The 13654-nt window shown below is 42.2% G+C and overlaps 1 protein-coding gene across 2 annotated transcripts in view; it reads left to right on the top strand.

The window, feature by feature from the left end:
- Positions 1-13654, top strand: part of GRIA1 (glutamate ionotropic receptor AMPA type subunit 1) — a 304530-nt gene that overhangs the window by 165224 nt on the left and 125652 nt on the right. For both annotated transcript variants that reach the window (XM_060008478.1, XM_060008479.1), the window contains exon 5: positions 4648-4701. In XM_060008478.1, the coding sequence (XP_059864461.1) occupies positions 4648-4701 (54 nt within the window). The remainder of the gene's footprint in view (positions 1-4647; positions 4702-13654) is intronic.

Here is a 13654-nt window from a genome sequence, read left to right as displayed (position 1 = left end):
AAGATGGCAGTTTTAAGTACTTGACAACATGACAGAGCTTGTTAATGGCCCTCAAGACCCCTGGGGCTCCCACAGGGAATCTCAGCACCCGCTCAGCAATTGCTCAGAGGCCTCGGGAACTGAATAGGAGAGATTTTGAAAGTCAGGGGTTCTTTGAGGCGTTAACTCTGTGTTCTACTTTACAAAGTGCGGATATGGCTTCCCTCTCAGAGAGAGAAACCAGCAAAAATTGTTTCCATTGAGATGGGAGTTTTTTGAGCTGGAGTCATGGGACTGGAATTCTAGTTAAGTAAAGCAGAATAGAGTACTGGTTCAAAGTAGAGACCCTGGAGCCAGACTGCCTGGGATTCACATCCCCAGCTCTAATATTTGCTAGCTCTGTGAACTTGGGCCAGGTTTTTCATTTCTACATCTCAGGTTCCTGATCCGTAAAATGGGCATAATAATAATGATGATGATAATAACTACCTTTAGAGAGCTCTTGCGAGGGTTAGAAGAATCCATGTATACATGTAAAGCACTTAGAATAGAGCCTGCCCCACAGAAAGTGATATATGTAAGGATTCACCCATTTTGGCTATTCATAGTGCCAACTGGTACTGGTTTTCTTTTGTTTTGCTTTGTTTTCTTAGTTAAACTTTTAATTTTGAGACACAAATTCATATGCGTGTGTAAGAAATAATACAGAGGGATCCCATGTACCACATATCCAGTTATCCCAATGGTAACATCTTAGAAAACTATAGCAACTATAGTGAAATATCACAACCAGGAAATTGACATTGACATTGATACCTTCGAGGTACAGAACGTTTCCATCACCATAAAGATCATCTGTGTTGCCCTTTTGTCCTCACCTGGCTTCCCTCTCTCCCTCTCTTTTTCCCTTTCCTCAGGCACTCTCTAACCTGTTCTCCATTTCTGCAATTTTCTTATTTTAAGAGTGTGATATAAATGGGATTACATAGTATGTAATGTTTGGGGTATGGCTTTTTTCATTTGGCATAATTCCCCGGAGATTCAGTCAAGTTGTTGTGGGTATGATACTGCTTTCTTGAGTCACTCCCTCTTTGGCATAAGTGTACTCATCTGTAAAATAGGAATGAAGGCCCCTGTTCTACAAAGCTGATAAAAAGATTAGATGAGATAGGAGGTAGAGAAAGTGTTGAATGATAAGTTGGTATTCTTAAAGACTGATGACTCCTGCTGTATTATTCCATAGTGAAGATAAAGCTGTTGGTACTATTTTCTGAGTGCTTACCATATACCAGACACTATGCCAAGCTCTTTCCATGTATAATTCCACTTCATCCTCACGTCATCTCTATAAAAACAGCTTCTATTAGACCCCCTATTCTATAAATGAAGAAACAAGACATTACACTTGCCTGGGATTTCACATAGAAGGAAAGCAGGAAGTCAAATCTATCTTGGTCGGGCTACAGGGCCCAACCTTTTAAAAATGCAACTTTCAGCACATGTGCTGTCTATAGCTACTCCCTCTGTCAAAGGACAAACTTGTGTTTGGGAAGGAAGGAACTTGTTTGCATGAATATTTTAGATTGCAGTGTATTAACTTTTTTAATCCTTGGATTCTTCTATTCTGAAAAGTAAGACCAAATGCTGAAAGGATCTTACAAATCACCTGATCTACCATTTGCATTCATACTTTACAGATGGGATGACTGACGGTCATATTGGTTGAATGATTTGTCTTGAGTTCAGACAACTAGTTAGTGACAATGACCGTGAGTCTAAAAGTTACATCTTCTGATTTGCGTTCTGACATCTTAGCATCATCCTAGACTATCTCACACTCAGTAATTGGGATCTTTTCAGTCTAACACAAATGTTCTGCCTAACCTGAGGAGGAAGACAATGATTCCGAATCCAAATAGGGAATTAACTGCCTGTCTCAGGCTCTAGTGCCCCGATGGGAATATAAGCTCTATTAGGATTTGTTTTGTTTTCTTCCCTGCTGCATCCACAGTGCCTTGAAGAGTGCTTGGCACCTAGTAGGTATTCAGTAAATATTTTTTGAATGAATGAGAAGAATAAGGAATCAATGAATGCTCTAAGATCCCAAATGTCAGATGGGTCTAGATATCTACAGGTAGCCTTTGACTGGAAAAGAGCCTTTAAGCTGGAGGTAAGAGCATGTAGGGAGGCCCAGAGGGCATGTAGGGGCCAAGGTTCACAGAGGGGCTTAAGAGGCCAAGTGGAGGATGTCAATTGTTTACTGGAAGGCAATGAAAAGGAGATGAACCCATGATTGTGACCACCTTTGGAAACCACCCCAAAGAGTCTGGGGTTTATTCTGTAAACAGTGGAGGGCCAGTGAAGGTTTGTGAGCAGGGAACAGGGTGATTAGAATATAATGCTTTATCAATATATAAGACACTTAATTATGTAATACAGTCATTAAGTTCAGAATGAGTTAGAGATGGATGAGGGACACCAGGACCAGGCCATCCATCACCTTACCCTGTTGTATTGTCTTCAACGTGCTTTTCACCTGCTGAAATCGTGTTCATTTATCTGTTTATATATTTACCACCTGGCTCCCTGCTAAAGTGTCAACTCAGCTCAACGAGGGCCTGGGGATCTTGCCTCATTTGTTCATAGCTTGTCCCTAGCACACAGCGTAGAGCTTCGCATGTGGCCCATGTTCAATAAATATTTGTTGAGTGAATTAATTAATCAGAGAAGGCTTTACAGAGTAGTTGGGATTAGAGATCAGCCATAAAGGTTATGAATAATTAGAGAGAATGGGAAAGGGCCTTCCAGACACAAAGATTGTGAATTAAGGCAATCCAGTGGAAATGAGCTTTGAAGAGATGGGGTGAGTGAGGCAGGGGACTCCAAGTGTACATTACCTTTATAACAACTTTCTCAGTTTGTAACCCTGTGTACCTGTATCTCTTCATCTGTTTAAGTATGGGTCTCCTCCCAGTAAACTGTGACCTCCAGGACAGCAAGCACCACGCTCGTTTCACTTTCCACTATATCTCCAGCAGAGTGCTTGATAGATAGGAAGCACTTAATGTCTGTGAAAGGGAAGCTAGGCCATCAGGTAGGTAGGTGAGTAGATGGGTTGGACGGTTTGTGTTAGGTCAAACCATATGAAATTACTGATTCTTATTGGTCAAAAGTCATTAATTATCGGCTGTTTCCTATGTTTCAACCTGTAATTTCATCCTGCAGGGACTATTCTTATCCATTGCCTGGATGCACTGGGTTTCAAACTATCTTTTATTTGCTATTTTGTGCTTTTTAGAAGCTGAATAGGTTCCTCATAAAGGTATCTCATTGTTGAAAGAGCTAAAAACCATTTGACAAGAAAATGAAAAAGTAATGAAGAATTATTAATAAAACTATCATCCCCAAAGTCTTGGCACTCCATAGTCTGGAATTTCACATGCTAACCACTGTTTCAGAGCATTCATTGTGGTGCGCTTGCATTTAATTATTCCCTACATTAAAAAAATGTGAGCCGCTATGCACATACATCCAGTTAAGGAGATGTCTGAATGTGGGTGTTAATAACCTTGAAATTTTATTCAGTTAGAGAAGCCGCCCAAGTGCTTCTCATGTGTTCTATGCGTCCTTGCAACAGTGCAGGGAGAGAGGCACTGAGCAGGGTGTACTAACCTCAATTTGATGATTAAAAAATAATAATAATAAAGAAATAGATCAAGTTAACTTGCAGGCTCAGCTAGGACTAAACCAAGGACTGCGGTCTTAGCTGTTCCTTGCTGGGTGGAATGTCTGGATGCCCAAGCAAACCACTGGGTAGTTCTTTCTACAAATATTTTCTTGCCTGCAATTAGGGTTGGTCTGCACATTGAAGATGGACGGGTGTCTGGGGACCCTGGCTCTGAATCAGGCATCATATGGAAAGGCTCACAATAGCCAGGTCCCTGTCCTGACACTGCTACCATACTGCTGTGGGAGCTGGCACATCACTTCATCTCTCTGGGCCTGGACTTCCCATCTGTACAGTGAGGGGCCGGACCAGATGATCCTGACGTTCTCTTCCAGCTTCCGGGTTGAATGGCTCATTGATGTCTGAGTATCCAACGGGTTTAGGGAAGAAGGCACAAAATTCAGGGAAGGAAGGAACTGTATCTGAATATGGTCCATTCAAGGATTTGAAGTTCAAGAACTGGGGTGGAATCATCCACCTACCCATTTGACTATCCTTCCACCCGTCCACCCATCTGTCCACCCAAGCAGCAGATGTTGTTGTAACAGTGACAAGGAATTCAATACAACATAAGATTCCCACTATGTATGGGAAGGCTTTATGGAAGAAGGAAAGAAGTGAGCATTCTAGCCTGGACCTTGGGGTTATGATACCACTACTCTACCCCTGGAATCAGGCAAAACTGATGTCAGGTCTTACATCTGCACTTAATAGCTGGGTAACTTCAGGGAGTTTATTTGATTTCTCTAAGTCTCAATTCCTCATCTGTAAAACAAGGATATCAGCAATGCCACCACCATTGGATGGTTGTGATATTGTAGTTTGGGTACTTAGGATAGAACAGGGCACATTTTCAGTACTCAGTGTTAATTGCTGGTCATTGTTGGTGTAGCTTTAATTGTCAGTATGATTAATGCATCCCCTCTCGTTGTGTTTTGTAGATTGTAAAGCTGGAGAAGAACGGCATTGGCTACCACTATATCCTTGCAAATCTGGTGAGTAGAGGACACTGCAGGCTCTCAAATGGTGGGTCTTTCTGTGTTTGGTGCCCGGCTTGCTTCTGTGGTCCCTGGCTGGAGGGAACGGCGTGGGTGGGAGGGGCACTTCCAAGCTTTGCCTTTTCCCCTTCACATCCCTGCTTGTCAAACCACAGCACACTCAAGGTGAACCTCTAAGCTTCCTTGGAAGACACCCTGCTGATGGGCAGGCCTTCCTCAGTCATCACAATTCCAGCTTTAATTGGCTCTGCCACTTGGCGATAAGAACAAAATCACCACATCTTTGAATGATACAAAATGTTTTGACCCCACTGGTTTTGACCCTCTATTTTGACACCAGTGATAGTTTTACTGTTTATAGATATAAATGTTTAAATCATAATGATGCTAGTGCTGACAGATCTTTAACCAGAAACAGTTTTACAGCATAAAGAATATTATGTCAACTTAGTTTTTATTCCCTTTTTTATGTGGCATAGACAAGCTTTTAAAAAAATATTCTATTTTCATTTTTATGTGCTGCAGTATTTTTATTGGGTGTAATGATTTTCCATGGTATGAAGACTTGACTCATAAAATAATTTTTTGCACATGTTAAATTTTACCCAGCAACATGCACAATTATGAGTTTTCTTTTGTGACCACCGTTTTTGACAAGTCTGTTTTTCCTGCGTCATGTTTTGCTCCTCTTACTTTTTTAATCATGAAGTTTGATATTTCCAGTAGTTTTTTCCCAAAGCCAAATGTAATTTTATTTTACCTGTCTTATTTTCTAAAGAGCTAATTACATGCCATCCAGCTCATCCACTTAAAGTATGCAATTCAATGGTTTTATATATATTCACAGAATTGTGAAACCATCACCACAATCTCATTTTTAAACGTTTTCATCACCCCCCCAAAAGAAACCCATACCCATTAGCCGTGATTCCCCATCGCCCCACAAATTCCTCCAGCCTTAGGCAACCAGCAAAATCTACTTTATATCCTTACGGATTTGCGTACTCTGGATGTTACATATAAGTGGAATCATAGAATATGCGGTCCTTTGTGACTGGCTTCTTTCATTTAGCGTAATGTTTTCAAGGTTCATCCATGTTGTAGCACGAATCAGTACTGCATTCCTTTTTATTGCCAAATAACATTCCATTATATGGATGTATCCCATTTTGCTTATCCATTCATCAGTTGATGGACACTTGGGTTGTTCTCACTTTTGGACTATTATGAATAATGCTACTACAAGTTTTGTTACATTTGTTACAAGTTTTTCTCTTGAGCATAAACCTAGGAGTGAAATCACTAGGATACATGGCAACTCTATGTTTAATATTTTGAGAAACTCAAAACAGTCAAAACTGTAGTCAAAACAGTCAAAATTGTTTTCCAAAGTGGTTACATCTCCCAGCAAATTTTTTTTGAATTTTATTTTATTTATTTTCCAGCAAATTTTAATAAATAACAAATTTTGCCATGTGCCAGTGTGAGCAATTGTCAGATTTCCTTAATGATAGCTTTTTCTACAAAGTTAGCTTATTATCCTGGCCTGTCTTTATGATTTGGTGTTTCCTTTAAGATGTGATTTTTACCTTTTGTCTATAACAAATGATATCACTCAGTTTTAGCGATGTTATTTTGTGTTGATTATTCCTGTGAGTAATAGTAATTATTAATTGAACCAGAGACGGATATTTTCTACTTGCTTTTGGAACCAAGGTCATTAATAGAACAAAGGCACAGGGGCTGGGTATATGTAAAGGTCAAAATGGCAGGATCTAAAACACCTTCCTAATTCTTAAGCTCTGTCTCTCTTTCTGGGTGGATCTCCAGCCTCAGATCCCTGGCTTAACCTTCTTTCCCCTTCAAAACTTCCTTGCCTTGGCTGTCCTAATACTTCAGGGTCAGGACTGGAAATAAGAAGGACTTCTTGCGATAGGTTAATTTAGACCCAGCTGTTAATAGATATATATGCTACCTTTCTCAGAGATATTTGCATTTTAAATGGCAGATGGCCGTCCAAAGATTTTTGGCGAACCAAGAGTTTCACCCTCAAAAACCATTTGGAAGGGACTTCCCTTGGAGGCCCCGTGGTTAAGAATTCGCCTTCCAATGCAGGGGGTACGCGTTTGATCCCTGGTTGGAAAGCTAAGATCCCACATGCCTCACAGCCAAAAAAACAAAACACGAAACAGAAGCAGTATTGTAACAAGTTCAATAAAGACTTTAAAAATAGTCCACATCAAAAAAAATCTTAAAAAACAAAAAACATTTGCAAGGATGAAATTTTTGACTTCATAAGGAAGAAAGCTCTTGACACCCCTTGAATCCCAGATCCTTAGTCCTAGAAGGGACTTTGGAAGTCAGCTGTATCTAAGTCTCATTTGCTTATAGGGAAACATTTGCTTGTAGTCAAACCAGCAAGATGGTGTGACTTGGCCAGGGTCACACAGCAAGTCAGTGATAGAGCGAGGCCTGGCACCAGGGTTAGTGGGCAGCACCCAATGCCTTTTCCACTTCATCAGGACATCGCTCAGCACAGACCACGTGGGCACTGCTGCTTGAGAATACACAGAGCAAGGTTGGGGGCATGCATAATCACCCCTCCAGGGTAAGACAGAAATTACACATCAGTGGCCTCAAAGCCACCGAATGACCTCAGGTAATTACATCGCCAGGCTCCATCTGTTGCCAAGTGACCCCTCGGTCACAACATCACCAAGTCAGCCCTTTGGGTGTCTGTTTCCTTCTGATCTGCATTCTTTTTTTTTCCCCCTGACCTAATGAGCTCTCAAATCCTTACAACGGCCAACTAATAGGATGCAAATTGCATATAGCATCCAAATACAAAAGACTTGCATGTTCCAATAGATTAGTTGATAATTAGGCTTCAAATTACTAATTAATTCAGTCTGAAACATAGTCGAGTATGTGCTGTGTGTCTTTCTTCCCCCTTCAGAGGAATAAAACAATTGATAAGATGACAATTTTTAGAAATTCCGCCACATAATTAGCCTGCCGCTGCATGGAACTGACCCCCTCCTTCAGAGTGTTTGTGATTAGGGTGTAATAAGAGTTAGAAACTAAGGAAGGAAGCTTTTGAAAGATTTAACAAAAAGAGGGAGCTACATTTTATTTTGCAGTTCTTTCTGTCCCTGTCAGAATGCAGGAGCTTCCAAGAAGCCAACAGCATTCTCGTAACAGAGCACTTTGGAGGGATGTTTTTCTGGCTTTGGAGGGCCGCTAGAAGAGAGGATGGAAGGAGACTGTGGGTCAGAGAGGAGAGCTTTATAACAGGGAGTCATAAAAAAAAGAACAGAAAAGCAAAGCCATGCGTTTTGTCCAGATACCATCCTCAGCTAGTATCTTTGTGATCTTGGGCAATTTTCCAGCCCTCAGTTTCCACATCAGGAATAATAGTTCCTATTCTATATGCTCATGGAGTCACTGGGGAAACCAAACATGTTGCTGAATGCCACCATGCCTTGAAAAAGTTAAAGTGCTCTGCACAGGTGAAGAATCCTAACTTCATATACTAAATCTACCCATCTGTACATATTCACATGTTGTGTCCGTATGTATACATGCATATATATGCCTGTGCATATATATGCTGATATATGTATTCATATTTTATATATGATAGGATAGATGTATATTTATATTTCCATAGCATTGGTATGTCCATAAAGTGAAATTGAGCCTTGCGGAAATTGGTGAACTCTACCATTATTTCTTAAAGAAGCCCCTGGGCCCTGGAGCCCCCTGATGAACCAAGCTCTCTTGTCTGGCTGTCAGTCCTCCTCCAAGCCCAGCACTGACTCGGTTTTCACTCCCTGCTCTGAGACTGTGATCATAGCAGACAGCTACCAGCCAGAGCGCTCCAGAGTTATAGCTCTTTATCTCTGTGATGCATCAGCCGCAAATCTTAGAACAAATTGGTGTTTCTCAAAAGGAAGATATGTGGACCTCTACAATGCGTCTGCACAGTTTAGGAAACACTGAGCCAATGGTTAAATTCTTCAGTCCACTGAGACTGCAAACATGAGTACTTACAGCATGGGACAAATGATCAGATTGTTTATATTGATGATCTGACTTTCATTGAAATAAAAAAGCACAACATTTAAAAATTCTTGTAGAGAACTAGCAGACCTCTGAGAATTTATAAAGGGTCCAGCAGACCCCAGTTTGAGAAACACTGAAGGACTGAAGATATTCGTTGTCTTTCTGTGTGGACCATATGGTGCCTCCTGGGGCACCAGTAACAATAACAGCAACTCCTTTCATTTTTACACCAAGTTATAGCTCATGTGATGTTTTGACATGAATCACACCACTGGGTTTTGAACCTTGCAGTACTCCTATGACATAAGCAAGGGAGAATTCTTCATCCCCACTTTATAGAAATGAGAACTGAGAATCCAAGATGTTACATGACTGATCTGCAGAGGGGGAAGGCAAGCACTCCTCAATGGAGTCTGGCTCTCAGGAATCTGGCAAAAGCCAAGTGATGTGATCATAAGAATAGGATGACCAGGCTAACCTGAGCCATTGAACTAGAATTTCTTAAACCCCTAATAAGTAACTACAACAATAATAACAATGGTGATTACTATTATTCATTGAATGACTGCTACATTCCAGACACTATGATATATACTTAAACAGTTACCTATTAAATCCTCATAATTGTCCTGGAGGTTGATAATATTATCCCCATTTTTCAGATGAAGAAACTAAGGTTCAGAAAGATTAGTGAGTTTTCCAGTGACGAAGTTTATAAAGTCATGGAGCTGGGCTTCCCCTCCAGGACTAGAGAACTCCAAAATCCATGTTCTTATACTGTGCCATGTGACTGCTGAGCATGGGGGAGGTGGGGACGGGTGCCAGGGGGACACAGGCTCTCGATAAGAAGGCTTCAGTTTAAATCTTGCCTACAGTTGCAGCAATAAACCTGGAGTTCAAACTCAGGCTCTCAAACTCCCACTGGGTAACTTTTCCACTGTACACTGATAGAATTTCATTATAATTATACAGTTGGCTCTCCATGTTTGTGGGTTCCATGTCCGTGGATTCAACTGACTGCAGGTCAAAAATATTTGAAAAAAAATCCAGAAAGTTCTAAAATGCAAAACTTGAATTTGCCACACAGCGGCAACTATTTACATAGCATTTATATTGTATTTCTAGCTATTGACACAGCATTTACATTTTATCAGGTAGTACAAGTAATCTAGAGATGACCTACAGTATACGGGAGGATGAGAGTACGTTATATGCAAATACCATTATGCCATTTTATATAAGGGACTTGAGAATCCACAGATTTTGGTATCTGCGGGGGTTCCTTAACCAATCCCCCACGGATACCAAGGGACAACTGTGATTTCTAGTGCACAAAGTAGCTGAGGGAAACACACGGAGGACGGGTCATCCCAGGTCTTACTGGGGGATTTGGGGACCGGGGTGGTCAGCCATTTCCGCCATGTGGAGGCAGATGACCTCCTGTGAAATGTTAGAGTTGGCAGTTCTGGTCCATGTGGCGGCTCACCCAAGCCCCCAGCTCCATGCTGCTACCTCTTTGCTGTATCAGTCTTGAGAAGAAATGCTCTTTCATCTCCTTGCTCCCCTGTGGTGGGAAAGCTGTCTCTGCCTTCTGTAAGGCCAAGCTCGGCCGCTTTTTCTGCACATGCCATCTCAATACCACCCACGGTCACGTTTGGCTCCTGTATGGTTCCTCTAGTTAGGGAGCTGGAGCAGTAGTTGGGAAGGGTGGCTCTGGGTCAGACAGACCTGAGTTTGAATTCTGGTTTTATATTTATTAGCTGTGTGATATTAGTAAAGTGACCTACCTTCTCTGAGTTTTCATCACCTCATCTGTAAAAACAAGGAATGTGGTATCATCTACCTCCTCATGGGCTACCATGTGAATTAAATGAAATAATACTTTATAAGTGCTCATAGTAATATGTGGCCCAAAATAAACACTCAGTAAACATTAACAATGTCCACCATCATAATCATTGTCATCACCATCATCATCATCATTAGTAGTAGTGGGGAAAGAAAACACTAAATATCTGGGGACAAGATACTATCCTTGAGGTCCCTCAACCCCCTGCCAAACTCAATCTCATCCACAACTGAAACCCAATTATGTAACACCTTCCTCCCTGTTTGTCTGTAAGCTCCTGGAAGAAGGACTATGTCTGCCTTTCTCACTGATGAATTCCCAGTTCACCAGGCAAAGTGACTTGCATGTAACGGTGTTCTTTAAAAAGTCACTGAATGAATGAATGAGTGAGTGAAATGACTTCTCAGGAAATAAACAATGTTGGTACCCACTTATTACATACACATAAAGGCAAAGTCCCTGTGTCTATGCTAAAAGAAGCAGAGATCAGGGCTCGTGGGACTATGAATACAGCTAAGAGTATGCAAATGAGTAGGTAGAGATGGGCCTCAGAGGGCATCTAGTCCACTTCCCATAAAAGGCCAGAATCTCCTCTACAACATCCCCAACAGAAGCCCATCCAGCTGGTTCCTGCTTGAATAATACCCAGTGATAAGGAATAGTGTGTTAGGAACCGCCTACCCTGCTTGTTCTTGGTGTTTGCTCCTTCAGCCTGGACGACCCCCTGTCCCCGCCCCTCCCCATGCCTTCCCACAGGACAGGTTCTAACAGCCAAATGAACGTCAGAGATGAACCGAGCATGTCTGTGTGCCTTCCACTGCACTGGGCTCATCCCAGAAGCACTAAGAAGCATGCGGTTTTACTTTTCTCCTGGAAGCAACTTGGCTTTGTCTTCCAGCTCAATTGGAACACGTAAATAAATTTTTAAAAGGACGCCAGAGAAAAATCTTGTGTGAAAAAAGTAATGCAAGCCCCATAAACTTCCACCCCAACTGCCAGAGCCTGGCGGTCAGAGGCTCGAGAGGCCCCCGGAGGCTGCAGGTTTCTGGGAAGGATCATGACAGTGCATCCACGCAGCCAGTAGTCCTATGAAGAGTGTGCCTTTGCGCTGGCTTGAAGAATCCCAAAGAACCAGAGTTGAAGGGTCCCCAGGGGCTCGTCTCACCCAACCCCTCCCGCATTTTGTAAAAGAGGCACTTAAGACCCAGAGAAGGGACATAACCTGTTTGAAGTCGCTCGGAAGTTGAACAGGAGAGCTGGGCTGGGATTTGGAGCAATTGTTTGTTCTGTTCTTTGTGGCTTCTTTAACCCCACTGCTGCCTCTCAGTTTCCTCTGTGTGTGTGTGTGTGTATAAGAGAAAGAAACATATAGAAATAGGAGAGAGAGAGAGGTTGATAAGCACTCCCTCCCCACTCCCCCTGCCCCTCTCAGAGTCACCCCTCACTGATGGAGTCCATCCCAGTGTCCTCTTCTCCCTCCCACACAGCCTTCCCTCTCTCCCTCGGCTTCACCTCACTCTTCTGTAGCAGTGAGAACACACGGCTTACTTTAGGATCACCAGAGCTTACACTGCAGAGAGCCTCTGGAAGGGAAGAGGAAATGGATGGGTAGAAAATCAAGTCCCAGACCCCAAAGGATGCTCACTTCCTACGTGGTCCAAGCATCCCATCAGGCAAGGGCAAGGCTGAGTATATGTTACTCTTTGCAGTCACATCCCATGCTCTAGAATAATCCATTCTAGAGAACTGAGAGTTTCTGCATCCGTCCAAGAGAGGTGAGATTATATTTTACAAGAGAGGAAAAGGATGTCTAAGTTGCTGAAGAAAGTTTTCCAAGGTCATGTGGCTAAAACTGGAATTTGAACTCAAACCTCTCTAATTCCAAAGATTAGGTTTGTTGACCATTGGGCAACACTGCCCAAATCAAAGAAACCTTGGTGACTCTCAGGCCTGGTATTATAACTGAGAAAGCTCAGAAATAAACTCTTTTTCTTCTGAAACTGCCTGGGTTTGAATTTTCGCTCAGTCACCTACTAGCTGTGTGACCTTGGGCAAGTCATCTCACCTCTCTGTACCTCAGTTTCCTCATCTGTAGGTGGGAATATTAATGCATACCTCTCAAGATAAAGTGAGTTAATTTACATCAAGTTTTACAACAGTGAGTGCAGCAGAAGCCTGGGGTCTCATCCCAACTCTGCCACTGACTCATTATCCTTTGCAAAAAAAAAATTCTATTTTTTTGAGGGTCTCAATTTGTTCCAGATTTGTTCAAGGGTTTTCAAAAGGACTAAATGATCAAAAGGACCTTTCCAGATGTGCAATTTACGGTTCTGGTTTTCCTGCCTCTCTCTGTGGTCCAGAGGTGCCAAAACAAAATTCTCGAAGCACATTGGCTCCCTTCACTCTAAGGGAGAAGCCAATCCATTCATCTCAAGCACTGGGTGTTTGCATCCTTTGCCCTTGCCAGCCATGCACACCTTGGCTGATTTGGAAAGGCCCTTTCCATGCTCAGTCAGTGGGTTATTTCAGATATACAAGCCAGCAGCTGCAATTGCTCTTCCAGAGCATGGAACCCCCTTGCCACTACCAGCTCAGAAGCAGGAGGGACAGACCCCTTAAGTACCTATTTTGGCAGGAGATTGGGGTAATATGTAACTAGAAAGGTTCAGTCCTCACTTCCTTACTTGTCCCTTTTTTTAAGACAGAAAAGCAAACAGACTCTAGAGTGCTCTAGGTGAGTACTTATTATGTACCAGGCAGTGTCCTAAGAATTTGATAACAACTAATACAGTTAATCCCTATGAGATAGCTGCTATAATGATTCTTATTTTGCAGTAAAGGATGCCAAGGCACAGAAAGGTTGAGTAGCTTGCCTGAAGTCACACAGCTAGGTGGTGGCAGAGCTGAGATTTGAATCCAGGTTGATGTGTACACACATTTCCTCTGATTCACCGCCCTCTGTCACTCTGATTCAGAATCTCCGAGCATGTGTGCTTTCCAATTAGAGAGTTCTTCCCTGCACTCTTCACCCAGCCA

Source organism: Delphinus delphis, chromosome 3 (genome assembly GCF_949987515.2).
Source record: "Delphinus delphis chromosome 3, mDelDel1.2, whole genome shotgun sequence".
Lineage (NCBI taxonomy): Eukaryota > Metazoa > Chordata > Mammalia > Artiodactyla > Delphinidae > Delphinus > Delphinus delphis.
This window is presented reverse-complemented; position numbering and strand designations above follow the sequence as displayed.